Below are 14,073 nucleotides of genomic sequence, written 5' to 3' on the forward strand. Positions count from 1 at the left end.
CCACTGAGCCTCTTGGAAGGTTGGTGGTTCGAATCCCTGTGACGGGGTGAGCTCCCATTGCTCTGTCCCAGCTGCTGCCAACCTAGCAGTTTGAAAGCACACCAGTGCAAGTAGATAAATAGGTACTGCTGCGGTGGGAAGGTAAACGTCGTTTCCGTGCACTCTGGTTTCCATCATGGTGTTCCGATGCGCCAGAAGTGGTTTAGTCATGCTGGCCACATGACCTGGAAAGCTGTCTGTGGACAAACGGCAGCTCCCTTGGCCTGAAAGCGAGATGAGTGCAGCAACCCCACAGTCCCCTTTGACTGGACTTAACCCTCCATGGTTACCTTACTGGGAAAGGCCATAGTGCAGCAGCAGAGAACACTTGAACAAAAAACAGGTCCAAATCCCTGGGATCACAAGATCCATTGAGATCCTGTGCCAATGTAGACAGTGCGGAACAAAACTGCCCTATGCCTTGGCTCAGGATAAGGCTGCATTCCATCTTCTTAACACGCAGGAGGGCGGAAGTTGCCCTGGCACAATGGAGCTGGCGCTAGAAAAAACCCTTGTAGCCCAGCCGCATCACACAGACCTTATGAGCATTACCCATCGTCTCGCGTGTCATATGCTGGCGTCCACCAGGGGTCAGTAAAACCACATTACAAACATTCCACAACATGGTATGTAGCTTTATTCTATCATAATAATTTAAAAGTATTTGTACACGGTATGGTCACTTTGTTTTTCTTTGTTTTTACACAAATGTATACTTATTTGTATATCCATGAACCACATCTAAAAGGGGCTTTGCAAAGACTGGGCACACTGTGGGTTCTCTTTCTTTCTTTCTTTCTTTCTTTCTTTCTAGCATAAAAATAAGTTTGAAGTCTTCAGGGAGAGAGAGACAGCCAGCCGTTTGGAGTGTCTGTGAAAACTAGTGTTCCTTCTAAGCGCAAGCTGTCCCCAGACACCACTCGCTCGCTTCAAACTATCCATATGTTTGGCATTAACTAAAGCTCTCTTGACTGTGATGGACTTCAAGAGCCAACATGTGCAAATAACATTTTCTCAAGAAATCCCACAGCAGGAACAAGAAAGAAAGAAAAGAAAAACCCCACACACTCCAGGTTCTAACATTTCTGAAATATTACTTATCTCTGGACTTTATGATTTAGATATTAGTGTACATAGATACTTGCGGGGCTTGGGAACACAGGAAATTAGCTAGCACACAGCTGCTCTTTACGATGGGCTCACACAGCAGTTACACCTCTAAGCTTGTCTATCGGGCTTCTTCCACAAATACCTTTCCACTTGGCACACAAAAAAACGGGAAAATCCAACTATTCTAAGACCATCAATGCTGCTCTCCAGACAAGATTCAGGGGAGGGGGGGAAGGTTTTGCTTCAAATTCTGTGCTGCCCTAAGCAACAAAAAAAAAAGGACAGCTTTACACAAAATTGCCATTTTAAAACCATTCTGGCAGCGGGGAAAAGAGGACTAAGCAGCAAATTCAGCGCTAAACTCCCGAGCGCCAGCCCAATTCATTTACACAGTGGCCAGCATTTTCACCTCGCTTAGGAACTTTTCCGAAAGCATTTCCAACTTTTTCCACAATTATAAAAAAAGGATGAAACATTATTCTCCCAAAACTGATCAGGATGAAGCTTTTGTTTGGCTTTATTTCAGTACTTCTTACTTCCTGAACTGGTCAATCAATGCAGGCCAATATTACTATGGCCACATTTTAGATTTGAGGCAAATCTAAAAAGGAGCATCTTGTCAAGGGCGGCAGTAGGTTCACAGCTCATTCTGCTGAACAAATGGCATTTGGCCCTGTCCCAACAAGGCAATCCACACCTGTATCCCCTAGTCCAACCCAACATGGCTCCCTCCCAGTGTTGCTGACTACAACTCTCATCCCTTTGTTGTTGCCATCTGTGTTTCAGATTGAGGAAATCTGGCCCTGAGACAAGTGGCCCAGGACCCCAAAAGCCAAAGAAACAGGTGGATGGAGCCACAGGTTGTTGTCAGGTTGCACCTCTGGGTACTCCAGTTAAAATGGCCTGGGCAAAATTCTTCATGTTCATCTAGGACCAGGTTCTTTTGCCAAAAATTGTCAGGAGTTCAGAAGTTTGTTTCTTTTGAAAAAAATATTTCAAGAAGTTTCGGCTAAGCCCTAGCTCCGTACCTTCCTTTACTTAGCAATTTCAGCTACCCCTCTGCTCACTAAATCTGGAACGAGGTTGGCACTTTGATGCTATGCGAGTTTTGCTACCCGCCTAGATGCCAACCTAGAGCTCAAAGATTCCCCCAAGTGTCCCAGTGGGCTTTCCTAGGTAAAAAGGGAGAGGGGGCGAGTACTCTTAGCTTCCTCACCCCCAGGATGATCAAGAGAGCATAGGGGGGGAGGGAAAACATGGCTCAGTTGGCAGGGGGCCTTTTGAAAAAGAGCTGGGTGTAGGTCCAACTGCAGCTGCAATAAGCCACAGGGTCCTCTAGCAAAACACAGGAGTGGGAATTGAGCCTCTAAACATGAAATGTGTATATGATTGCCTGCACCGTATTAAAGGAATGATCTTTGGGCACCTCAAAAACTTAACACGACATACTTTCATAGCTGCACCCCGAGACAGAAAAGCTGCGGTTCTCCAGTTGTTGTTGCAATGTCATCTGCTTCTGCCAGCATGGCCGATGTCAGGAATGGTGGGAGTTAGAATCCAGACACGTTTAAGGTGGACTGCGGCTTCATGGGTTACCGCTTGCAGCACCAATCTGGTAAAATCAGTCAGATCTTTAAAGGTGCCTCAATGTTCTCTTTCGGTGTCTGAATTTTGTAACAGAAGAAGCTACTGCAGTTTAGCAAGTTGCAAACAAAAAACTAGATTTGGGAATGACGACCAGGCAACCTCTGAGCAAATGCTTCTGTTGCCTTAGGCTGCTCAGGCTCCAAATGTAAAATATAGGCCGGCACAGCAAGCTTTTTGGACCAAACTGTAGGGGTTCCCTTATTTGCTCCTTTTTTAGACAAACACCTAAGTCAGAATTCTAAAAGGTTTATCTCCAAAGCTTTGGGATTTTTTTTTTTTTGTAGTTGTTGCAAAAAACTTATTTAGGTAGGCTGAGGGTGCCTACATTTAGGGGGGGGCAAGGAGGAGAGAGGGGAATCAGACATGATTAACCCAGTGAGGCCTACCACTATCATAGGGAACACACTTAATACAAACCACTTGAAGATATCCATATAATCGATATATATTAAGAGACCAAGCCCCAAAAACCTCGGCGAGTTTTGGGTTTCACACGCGTATGTTTGGGAAGGAGACAGAGACACCGTTTTCTACGTTCGTGCCCTTCATGACCCGAGGCGAGAAATGCATTTTGCACTTGGCGAGTCAATACCCGAGCACAAAATACCACCCCATCACACACAAGAAAGCAGTGCTCAGGAGAAGGGGGCGGGAATCATCTGCATCAGGAATGATGCAGCAAGGGGCAGTTCCAATTGTGAGGATCAATATCAAATGACCTTTTTGTTCTTATGGAACACAGGCTGGCTACTGGCCCAGGGTCCACAAGGAGGAATTAGCTCATCCCAGACCTGCACCTATCTTCCCCCCTCCAGCCAACTTCTTGGGTTTGCCTCAAAAGGCGAAGCAGAGAGAGGAGGGGGAAAGGACCGCAGAAGCTCGTGAGTTCAGCTAGGTAATACTTAGAGGGAGCACTGGGTATGATATATGTACATGTGGCTAAATGCTTTACATATTACCTAGATACACATAAATATTCAATATATAAAAAATAAAGTGCTTTCTATCGGGTCCTGATGAAAGGACATTATAAAACATTTCACCAACTGCAAAGCAAAAAATTATTACAATCAAAAAAAGAATATTACATCCAACATACATGAGGAAAGAAAAACTAACACAATATGTACAATCCGCTGGGCGTCCCAGGAGGAGGGGGTGGGAAAGGCGGAAGCATCCCTTCATATACATGGTATATACATATATAATCTTTAAGTCAATATATTATGACAATATATATTTTTAAACCTTTGTTCTCGGGGATGAGGGAACCCAACACAACCCTACAAAAACACAACAAGCATCAAGAACACAAGTCCAAGACTAAGACACAAAAGCTGCTGCCCTTGGCCTGCCGCCCCATTGTCGGGGAAGATGTGCCACCGCTCCTGCCTGGGGTGCAGAGCCTCGACGTCTTGCAAGGCACTGTGGGCAGCTGCCGTGAAGTTGGCATCGCCGGTGGTCAGCAAATCGAACACGCAAGAGTAAAAATAGATGTCCTTCAGAAGCATCTTCTCGTGGCATTTGGCCGTGGCGCTCTCCAAGGTGTACACGGACCGGGTCTGGCTGGAAGCGCCCGGAGGGAGGAGCTGCCCCATCACAGGCAAAGGGAGGTGCCCGCTGTCGTCGATTCGCTCGCTGGAGGGGCAGCCGTTCACACAGAGCTGTAGGTCTTGGCTCTCTTCATAAGCCATGGCGAGCTCTTCCGGCATGCGAATGGCGAGCGTTAGGTAGCGGCCTAGCTGGCGCACAAAGACCGTGGTCCCAATGTACCGGGCGTGCATCTCCACATACTTGCCGCTCACTCGCTCCACGATGTGCAAGCTCTTGGTGTCGCCGTCGCCACCGCTGGTCGTGCCATCGACAAAGGCGGCAGGCAAATCGTCGGTCACGGCCTGGTACACTTTCTGATCTGTGCAGTCTTGGTAAGATTTGAAGATGATGGTGATCTGCGGAACGGAAGCCAAGAAGAGCAGAATTAGAGCAGGGAATGACACGACACACCTCTCGGCTACGTGCAGCTGTTTAAATTCCACTCAAAAAGACTCCATTCGCTGCCGGGCACCAAATTCAATACCCACTAGGATGCTACCATTAGCACAGTCCAATTATCAGCATGCAACATTTGATGAAACAGAAACCAACCTTTGCCCCAAAATAGTCTTGGAGCATCACAAAATGGTGTATCTGAATTGTATATCATGGTGCAAACCAGTGTTTCTCAAACTTGGGCCTCCAGCTGTTTTTGGACTACAACTCCCATCATCCCTAGCTAGCAAGAGCAGTGGCCAGGGATGGATGGGAGTTGTAGTCCCACAACAGAAGGAGACCCAAGTTTGAAAAACACTTTCAGATGATCCTTTCCCCCACCCAGATGCCTTCCAGATTTTTTGGACTGCAGATACCAGGCTGAGGAAGGCTGTCCTAAATTCTAGAAATCACAAGCATGAAGAACTTTCTGACTGTAAAAGCTGTTCAGTGGTGGAATGGTCTCCCTTGGGAGGTTGTGGGCGATCTCCATCCTTGGATGTTTTTAAGCAGTGGTTGGAGGGGCTTCTGTTTTAACTACTTTAGCTGAGATTCCTGCAATGACCCTCGGGGGCCGAGACCACATAACACCGGTCTTGAAAGACCTACATTGGCTCCCAGTACATTTCCAAGCACAATTCAAAGTGTGGGTGTTGACCTTTAAAGCCCTAAATGGCCTCAGCCCAGTATACCTGAAGGAGCGTCTCCACCCCCCATCGTTCAGCCTGGACACTGAGGTCCAGTGCCGAGAGCCTTCTGGCGGTTCCCTCACTGAGAAAAGCAAAGCTACAGGGAACCAGGCAGAGGGCCTTCTCAGTAGTTGCGCCCGCCCTATGGAAAGCCCTCCCATCAGATGTCAAAGAGATAAACAACTACCTGACATTCAAAAGACATCTGAAGGCAGCCCTGTTCAGGGAAGTTTTTAATGTGTGACATTTTAATGTATTTTTAATCTTTGTTGGAAGCCGCCCAGAGTGGCTGAGGAAACCCAGGCAGATGGGTGGGGTACAAATAAATAATAATAATAATAATTATTATTATTATTATTATTATTATTATTATTATTATTATTATTATTCCAACTCTACAATTCTACGATGCCCTCCTGCGAGTATGAATGCATCCCTGGGGAAGTGGATTGGGACGCTCTTAGTTCTTTATGAAGCACTGGTTTGAACGTTAAAGCTTGGGGAATCCTCCTTCAGGTATTCCTATGCAGACAAGTTGCCTGATCCCTGAGTTTTCACAGAGCTATGCAACAGTTAAGAACTTTAGCAGATGGTGGGAGACCGAGAAATAATGCTGAAGGCAAGTAACGTGTTGCACCGAAATATGCTGCCTGGAGAGAAAGAGAGAGAGACATGCAGCCCATAGGAACCCCAGGAAAAGCACTCTGAAAAACATGCAGACTTTGCAATGCCTGAGGGTCCCAGACCACGCCTGCACGCCTGATTTTGGCACACTGAAAGCAACAGAACTGGGGTGTGGCCAAAGTCCAGGAAGCCAAAGTTGGGGAAGGAGAAGAAGCGAACCCTCCAAATTCAGAAACAGAAGGTTACAAAATGCCCTTCCACTTTTCAGCCTATGCTCATTCACAGGGGCAAAGCGATTTTCAGATCCTTCCATTGAAGTCTTTCTTATTTCTGAGCCCTTTTCTTCGGCATGCTGGAGGAGTCTGGACTCAGCCTGAGGACTGGCTGTTCTCTGTTATTGCTCTTCCCTCCTTAGCTGTCCAAGATGGCTGCAAAAGACAGGACACTCCTCCTTGGGAAGGCCACAGATCTACACACATATTCCAGGGCAAGATTACAAAGAAATCGAGGAAAGAGGTACGCAGGAGGACTCCCCCACCATGACATTAAAACAAAAGCCTTATTCCACAAAAGACTGAATTTTCCCATTTTGCTTTCACCCCCCCCCCCCATTTGTGCTACAAGGTAGGTAGGTCCTTGGCACAAGATAAACGCAAGTAGGTTGCCTATTAGTCTGCACAACTTATCCAGACCTTTGCAGAAGACAGGACATTGAAAAAAGTGAAATGTGAATTCACCAGGAGAGTTTTAAACACCCCTTTGCCCTGACATCCGCTCTGCCCCCCCAACCCCCCTCCCTCCTCTCCACCCCAAAACACACACCCTCATTATTTCAGCACCACATGTTCCCATCGGTGCTGGGTGACTGGAATTTTCCTACGGTTTCCTTCGGTTTAATCACTTTGAGGGCTATCTGCAGACCAGCTGCAGCCAAGCAATCTGTTAAATGCATAGCCGGGGGCCACAGCTGAGACCAGCGGGGATTTCCCCCCCCCCCATTTGGGGTGGGGGTGGGGGAAAGAGAGCAGTTGACTTTGAGCGTTGTCTGGATTGGAGCAAGAATTCAGCCCCTTTCTACTCCACTGAAGCAACTCACAATCCCTCTTTTGGCATTAATCATGTTAAAGCTCCGTTTGAGAACCCTGAGGGAGGATATGCTGGAGATTGTCTCTCCGAGTAATTTGTTGTGTAGCCAACTCCTCTGCCGAGGAGTTCTCGCTGAAGAGAGAAAAAGAGCAATCTGAAAACAGCTGCTTTCCCCCAGAACAGGAAGCGGAATGATCTAGCATCTCCAAACACAAAAAGCAACATGACTTCGGGCCCTTCTCTGCAGCCTCGCTCAGCGAGGGAAAGTTAATTTTGGCAGGCCGGATGAAATAAGTGCAAGTCTGCTCACACTGAAGTGAGAGATTAGCAGGACAAATCACTTCTAATGAGAGGCAGAACTCTCTCCCCCACTGCCATCTTTGCTTTGCATGTGCCATAAAATCGACACCAGCCATGATGAAAGGGAGCATCTCTCTGAGAAATCACAGAAAGTAGCTTGCTTTGTTTTATCAACCAGCTAGTTCTATCCTTGGAAGGAACTTGATTTACAGGTATAAGAATTTGGGGGGTGGGTGGGTAAAAACAGAACAAAAACCCAACCACCGTTGCTCCCAATATTAGCCTAATAGAGCTGGCATGGTGAAACTGTGACCCTCCAAGTGTTGCTAGAACACAACTCCCATCCTCCCTGACTATTGGTGATGCAGGCTTGGCCAGCAACATCACGAGGGTACCAGGTTGCAGAAGGGTAGAATCATAGCATTGGAAGAGACCCTGAGGATCATCTAGTCCAGTGTTTCCCCAACTTGGCTCTCCATTTGGACTACAATTCCCATCACTCCTGAGCACTGGTCCTGCTAGCTAGGGATGGTGGGAGTTGTAGTCCAGAAACAGCTGGAGACCCAAGTTGAGGAAACACCGAGTCGTCCAACATGCTGGTACCGCAGTCCCACTAAGTGGGGGGATGCGTGTACCATGAAAAGTACAGTGGTGCCTCAGGTTAAGTACTTAATTCGTTCCGGAGGTCCGTTCTTAACCTGAAACTGTTCTTAACCTGAAGCACCACTTTAGCTGATGGGGCCTCCTGCTGCTGCCGCGCCGCTGGAGCACAATTTCTGTTCTCATCCTGAAGCAAAGTTCTTAACCTGAGGTAATTTTTCTGGGTTAGCGGAGTCTGTAACCTGAAGCGTATGTAACCTGAGGTACCACTAATAGGTCACCTGCTCTCTTTTGGTTTCTGCGTCTCCACCCCCTTGTTCAGCCTGGAAACAGGTCCAGCTACGAGGGCTTTCTGGCGGTTCCCTCACTGTGAGAAGTGAGGTTACAGGGAACCAACCAGGCAGAGGGCCTTCTCAGTGGTGGTGCCCGCCCTGTGGAATGCCCTCCCATCAGATGTCAAGGAAATAAAACAACTACTTGACTTTTAGAAGACATCTGAAGGCAGCCCTGTTTAGGGAAGTTTTTAATATGTGAGGTTTTATTCTGTTTTTAATCTGTTGGGAGCTGCCCAGAGTGGCTGGGAAAACCCAGCCGGATGGGCAGGGTATAAATAATAAAAAAAATATTACTACTACTACTATTCATGAGCTAAAGGGAAACTTTAGCCCTCCAGATGTGGCTGAACTACAACTCCCATCAACCACTGGGCCATGCTTGCTAGGATTGATGGGAGTTCAGCAACCTCAAGGAGGAGCACATGTTCCCCACTCCTGGCATGCACCAACAAATGCAAGGGTGAGAATTCAGCCTAAACAAGACCCAGGGAAGCAGAGCTTTGTTCACAGACCACTTAGCCTTGAAAAGGTGCCAAGCAATTGTCTGCCTTCCCGCTGCCCTGAGTGCAGCATTGCTCTGCAGCTGGTCTCTACAGGCCACACAACTCCTATTAAAAGGCAGCAAAGTTTTCCAAAGTCTGTATTAAGTAGGGTAGTTTCTTAAAAAAAATATGGATGCATTATGTAAGGCAATGTAAACATCTCTCTCTCTCAATTTAGAAACCATAATGCAATATAATCTGAAACGTATTAGTATTCTTGGCTGAGCATCCCACCTTTGGGATAAGGACCTTTTAAAAAATATATTAAACCACACATTTCGAGTCGCTGCTTTCCAGCAAGGCCAGGATCAAGAAAATAAATAATCATCTTTCACAGATTTAACTTTTCAATCAGGCGCAGAACTCTATTATTAACAGGTCTACAGAATATCCTCAAACTGCCCTAAGGTATTAGGGAAGTCGCAGATTGTGACTCAACTGGCTAACCATTTCTCAGCTCAAGGACAGCATTCTCTTCTAACCAATCTTACAGGAGCCATATGCCAGTGGACGATGGGGCCAGAGGCAGAAGTGTGGTTAAACTATGGAAATCGCTGTGATGGTCCCCAATTTGGACGGTTTTTTGAAGCGGAGCAGAGAAATTGAGAGAAGAGAAGGCCAGCCAAGGCTACTAGTCATGATGGCTATGCTGGGCCTCCATGGATTGGAGAATACCATTTCTCAAAACGACAGCAGAGAAGAGTGTTCTTGTTTCCTACAAGGTTTCCACAGTTGGCCACTGCAAGAACAGGATGCTGGACCAGGTGGACTTTTGACAGTGGTACCTCGGGTTACATACGCTTCAGGTTACAGACTCCGCTAACCCAGAAATAGTGCTTCAGGTTAAGAACTTTGCTTCAGGATGAGAACAGAAATTGTGCTCCGGCGGCACGGCAGCAGCAAGAGGCCCCATTAGCTAAAGTGGTGCTTCAGGTTAAGAACAGTTTCAGGTTAAGTACGGACCTCCAGAACAAATTAAGTACTTAACCCGAGGTACCACTGTACTCTCAACACAATGTTGTTGGGTCAACACACTCCAGACTCCCCAGCCGGCATCACAAATTATCAGAGATGACAGGAGTTGTAGTCATATAATGTAGTTACCTCTATTAGTTTTTAAGGGTTTTGCTGATTTTATCTGTACTTTACAGACAGTGATTTTATGTATATTTGTTTTTTCAACAGCTTTGCGTATTTTAGCTTGGCTGCAATCTTTTTAGTTAGAAAGCTTTGTGATCAAGCAGCTTATGGATCTTTCTAAATAAATAAATAGTCCAACAGCATTTCAGGGGGAAAAGGCTGGTTGCAGACCCTCCAAATGTCCATAATTTCCAGGGACAGTCCAGGATTTACAGAAGCCATCCCAGTTTCTGACTTGATCCTAGAATGTCCCGCTTTTCCTTAGGGCGTCCCTATTTTCATCGGAGAAATGTTGGAGGTTATGGAGTTAGGCGACCCCCGAGCCAACGAGATAAGTGACTATACAACCTTTAGAAGACATCTGAAGGCAGTCCTGAATAGGGAAGTTTTCAAAATGTTTAACCTTTTATTATGTTTTCGATATACAGTCAAACCTCAGTTGTCGAACATAATCCGTTCCGCAGCCCATTATGTTCGACAACCAAGGCGCAGCTTCAGATGTTAAAGGTGTTTAATTATAAGAAGGAAAGATTGGAGACATAATAGAAGTGATTATAACAATTTGAAATGAGTTTTTGGAGGAGGATAAGGATTTGCTGTATCTGATTAGATAAAGAGGAACACAAAAAAGGGAGGTGTGAGGAAGTCAGGAAAGAAAGTTTTGTAAACACAAATTTAAAAACTGGAGTTTTTGTTTTTCAAATCTTTTCTTTCTTTCTTTTTTCTTCCTTTTTCTTTTTTTTTCTTTTTCTTTGATGTATACTGGCAATGGATTTTGGTGTTTTGCATTGAAGTGATGTTTTATTCTTTTATTGGAAAAATAAATAAATATATTTTAAAAAAACAAAAAAACAGATTGGTTGCAGGCATGTCCTGCACTCAAGTGGAAGCCGCGTCAGAGGTTCGGCTTCCAAAAAACATTTGGAAACCAGAGCATTTACTTCCGGGTTTTCAGTGTCTGGGAGCCGAAACATTCCAAAACGGAGGCGTTCAGGATCTGAGATTTGACTCTACTGTATGTTGGAAGCTACCCAGAGTGGCTTGGGGCAACCCATTCAGATGGGTGGGGTATAAATATTAGTAGTAGCAGTAGTAGCAGCGGTGGTAGCAGCAGTATTGAACAGGACATTCCTATTTTCATCAGAGAAATGTTGGAGGGTATGGGGTCTTCGCAGAGGCAGCCAGCCACTACTGTAGCAGACCCGCCGGCGAATGTGCTGTTTCAGTCTTTGCTATGAAAGAGAATCAAGGCATGATTTACTGCTCTCCAGGTAGCATTCAAAGTCCTCCAATGGTCACTAACTGCTTTCCAAATTTAGCTAGCAGGCTCCCAATGCAGGTAGGCCCAGCCCTGGATGAGCTATGAAAGCACATCCATCTTGGATGTAACTGCAATACACAGGAACTGCAAATGCATTTTTTTCCAGGATGCTAGTCTTTGACAGAGTGGGGGAGGTATCCCCTCAGGACAACCCCATCCAAGCTACAGACTAAGCTGCTGTGTCAATTACTGCCCCTTAAAGGTTGCTTCCCACACACCCCACACCAACCCACCTTGAGGAGGCTTGTACAAATGTTTTTTTAGTCACTGAACCTCCAGACACCATCCGCATTGCTTACTTGTTTCTCTGACCTAATCCATAAACTGCAATAACTTACTCTGGCACATTTGGTCTCTTACCACACCATTTATTATTAATAGGTAATATTGTTGTGCATTTAAAACATCAATGCCTTTGTTAAACATTTCGCCTCTCTCCCCCCACCCCCACCCTGCCCCAACTCTCCTTCCGAACTACTTTGGCTCATTCATTTTTAATACTTCCATTCCACTCGATCCTCTCAACTCACCAGTAAGGAGCACTTGCCATAAATCCCAGCTCTCCTCAGACAACCTACGCCACACAAACACCTGAGTTCTATACTTAATGCGCAAAGTTCAAAGCTCTACTCGATGTCACCTCACTGGGTGGCGCTAAGCAACCTCACTCGCTCTCAGCCTGTCAAAGGTTACCTATGAAACAGTGTTCGAAGCTCAGGTATACAGTGGTAGCTCGGTTGTCGAACGTAATGCGTTCTGGAAGACCGTTCGACTCCCAAAATGTTTGACAACCAAGGCGCAATGGGAGGTCGAAAAATTCCATTGAGAAAATGGAGAAACACACCTTGGAAGCCGTTCAACTTCCAAGCCGCGTTCGAAAACGGAAGCATTTACTTCCAGGTTTTCGGTGTTCGAAAACTGAAAACGTTCGGCTTAAGAGATGCTCGAAAACTGAGTTTCCACTGTATAAGCGAATTGCCAAATGGCACCGTAAACCTTGGTTGCAGTGGCCACAATGGAACATCTAGGCACCTTTCCCACCAATGGGATTTATTTTTTATTGTTATTTTCTTTTCATTTCCAGACTGCTTTATATTTTAAGGGCGGGTTGGATCTCAGAAGTGGTTTACAATGCATCGAAACATCCAATAAAACAATCCAGAATCAAACAAATTCAAACTTCAAGGAAAATATTTTGGATCCTTCTCTCTAAAGGACATTTGGCTTTCACTATATCCCTACTCAACTTATAGAGCTGCCCTGCAGTAGAAGTACTCTAGGAAGTCCGTGTGATGTAGTAGTTAGTGTGTCGGACTAGAACCTGGGAGATCATTGTTTGAATCCCCACTCAGGCATGAAGCTCACTTGGGCCAGAGAGAAAAGCTCTATTGTGCAAGGAAAAGCTCTTGCGCTGATGGAAGGAGTTAGCTGGATATGACCCATGTACGTTCCTATTGCATGGGTTCAAATTTAAAACTGGATACTGGGACACCAGTTCAGCATCCCATAAGCCCCAATTTCCACTGAAGAGTTTCTAGGCCTCATGGGTTTCAAAAATATGTTTTGATAATACAGAGGCAACAGGTGGGTCTGTGCATGATTCCTAGGAGCCAGAGATTGAAGCTCCGGTGCCCCACGGAGCACATTGTCCCTGCACATCAGTAGGTGAATCAGACTATAAATTACAGAAATTTTCCATAAATTTGCTTATGTTTACATAATCCATGCAAGCCAACAGTCTCAACGCCGGTGTTTTGTTTCCAAAAAATAAAACATACAAGTTGTCCTGGTGAAAGTTTTTGTTTTCCTGTGCTCTTAGGAGACTGCCATTTTCATGGGCACCAGCTGCCCAGTCTGAGACCTGTCTCCAAGGTACATCAACATCTTTTAAGTCCCAGCTCCTATTTTCCACCGAGGAAGAACTTCAGGCAGCAGGAAGGAACCGTGCCCATTAGAACAGGGAGTGCTGGCCTAGATGGGCTAATTGCCTACCTCAATATACAGCAACCTCTCACAACTACAATCAAGGAGACATTAGCTCTGAAGAGCAATGACCGAGAAGCTCCTGAGTACATTTACGAGTGCCCGGATCTTACGAGCAAGACATAGGCTGCGTACAAAACCACACCTTCAATGCACAAAGCTTCTCCCAAAAAATCTTGGGAAGTGTAGCTTACCCCCAGTGTTATAATTCCCAGCGCTCTTAAGCTACAGTTCCCAAGATTCTTCGGATCAAAACCCATGCGCTTTAAAAATGAACGGTGTGTACACAGCCCTAGAAACCCTCCCCTGTTCTGCTGCCAGCAAGATCTCCTTGTTGTCAGGTCCCTCCCTGGAAGGCTTGATGTTTGCTTGGGGAAGACTCAGGGCTGATAAGACCAACCTAATAATAATAATTTATTACTTATACTCCCACCCATCTGGCCAGGCCTCCCCAGCCACTCTGGGTGGCTCCCAACAGAATATTAAAAACATGATAAAACATCAATCATTAAAAACCTCCCTAAACAGGGCTGCCTTCAGATGTTTTCTAGAAGTCAGGTAGTGGTTTATTTCCTTGACATCTGATGGGAGGGCGCTCCACAGGGAGGGCGCCACTACCGAGAAGGCCC

The 14,073-nt window shown here is 45.9% G+C and overlaps 1 protein-coding gene across 4 annotated transcripts in view; it reads right to left on the reverse strand.

Moving 5' to 3' along the window:
* Positions 1–653: 653 nt before the first annotated feature.
* RGMB (repulsive guidance molecule BMP co-receptor b) overlaps positions 654–14,073 on the reverse strand; it is a 43,008-nt gene continuing 29,588 nt past the window's right edge. For all 4 annotated transcript variants that reach the window (XM_083702394.1, XM_083702396.1, XM_083702397.1 and 1 more), the window contains one exon: positions 654–4,745. In XM_083702394.1, the coding sequence (XP_083558520.1) occupies positions 4,080–4,745 (666 nt within the window). In that variant the 3' untranslated portion in view covers positions 654–4,079. The remainder of the gene's footprint in view (positions 4,746–14,073) is intronic.

The sequence above is a fragment of the Podarcis gaigeae genome, assembly GCF_964106915.1.
Source record: "Podarcis gaigeae genome assembly, chromosome: 11".
Classification (NCBI taxonomy): Eukaryota; Metazoa; Chordata; class Lepidosauria; order Squamata; family Lacertidae; genus Podarcis; species Podarcis gaigeae.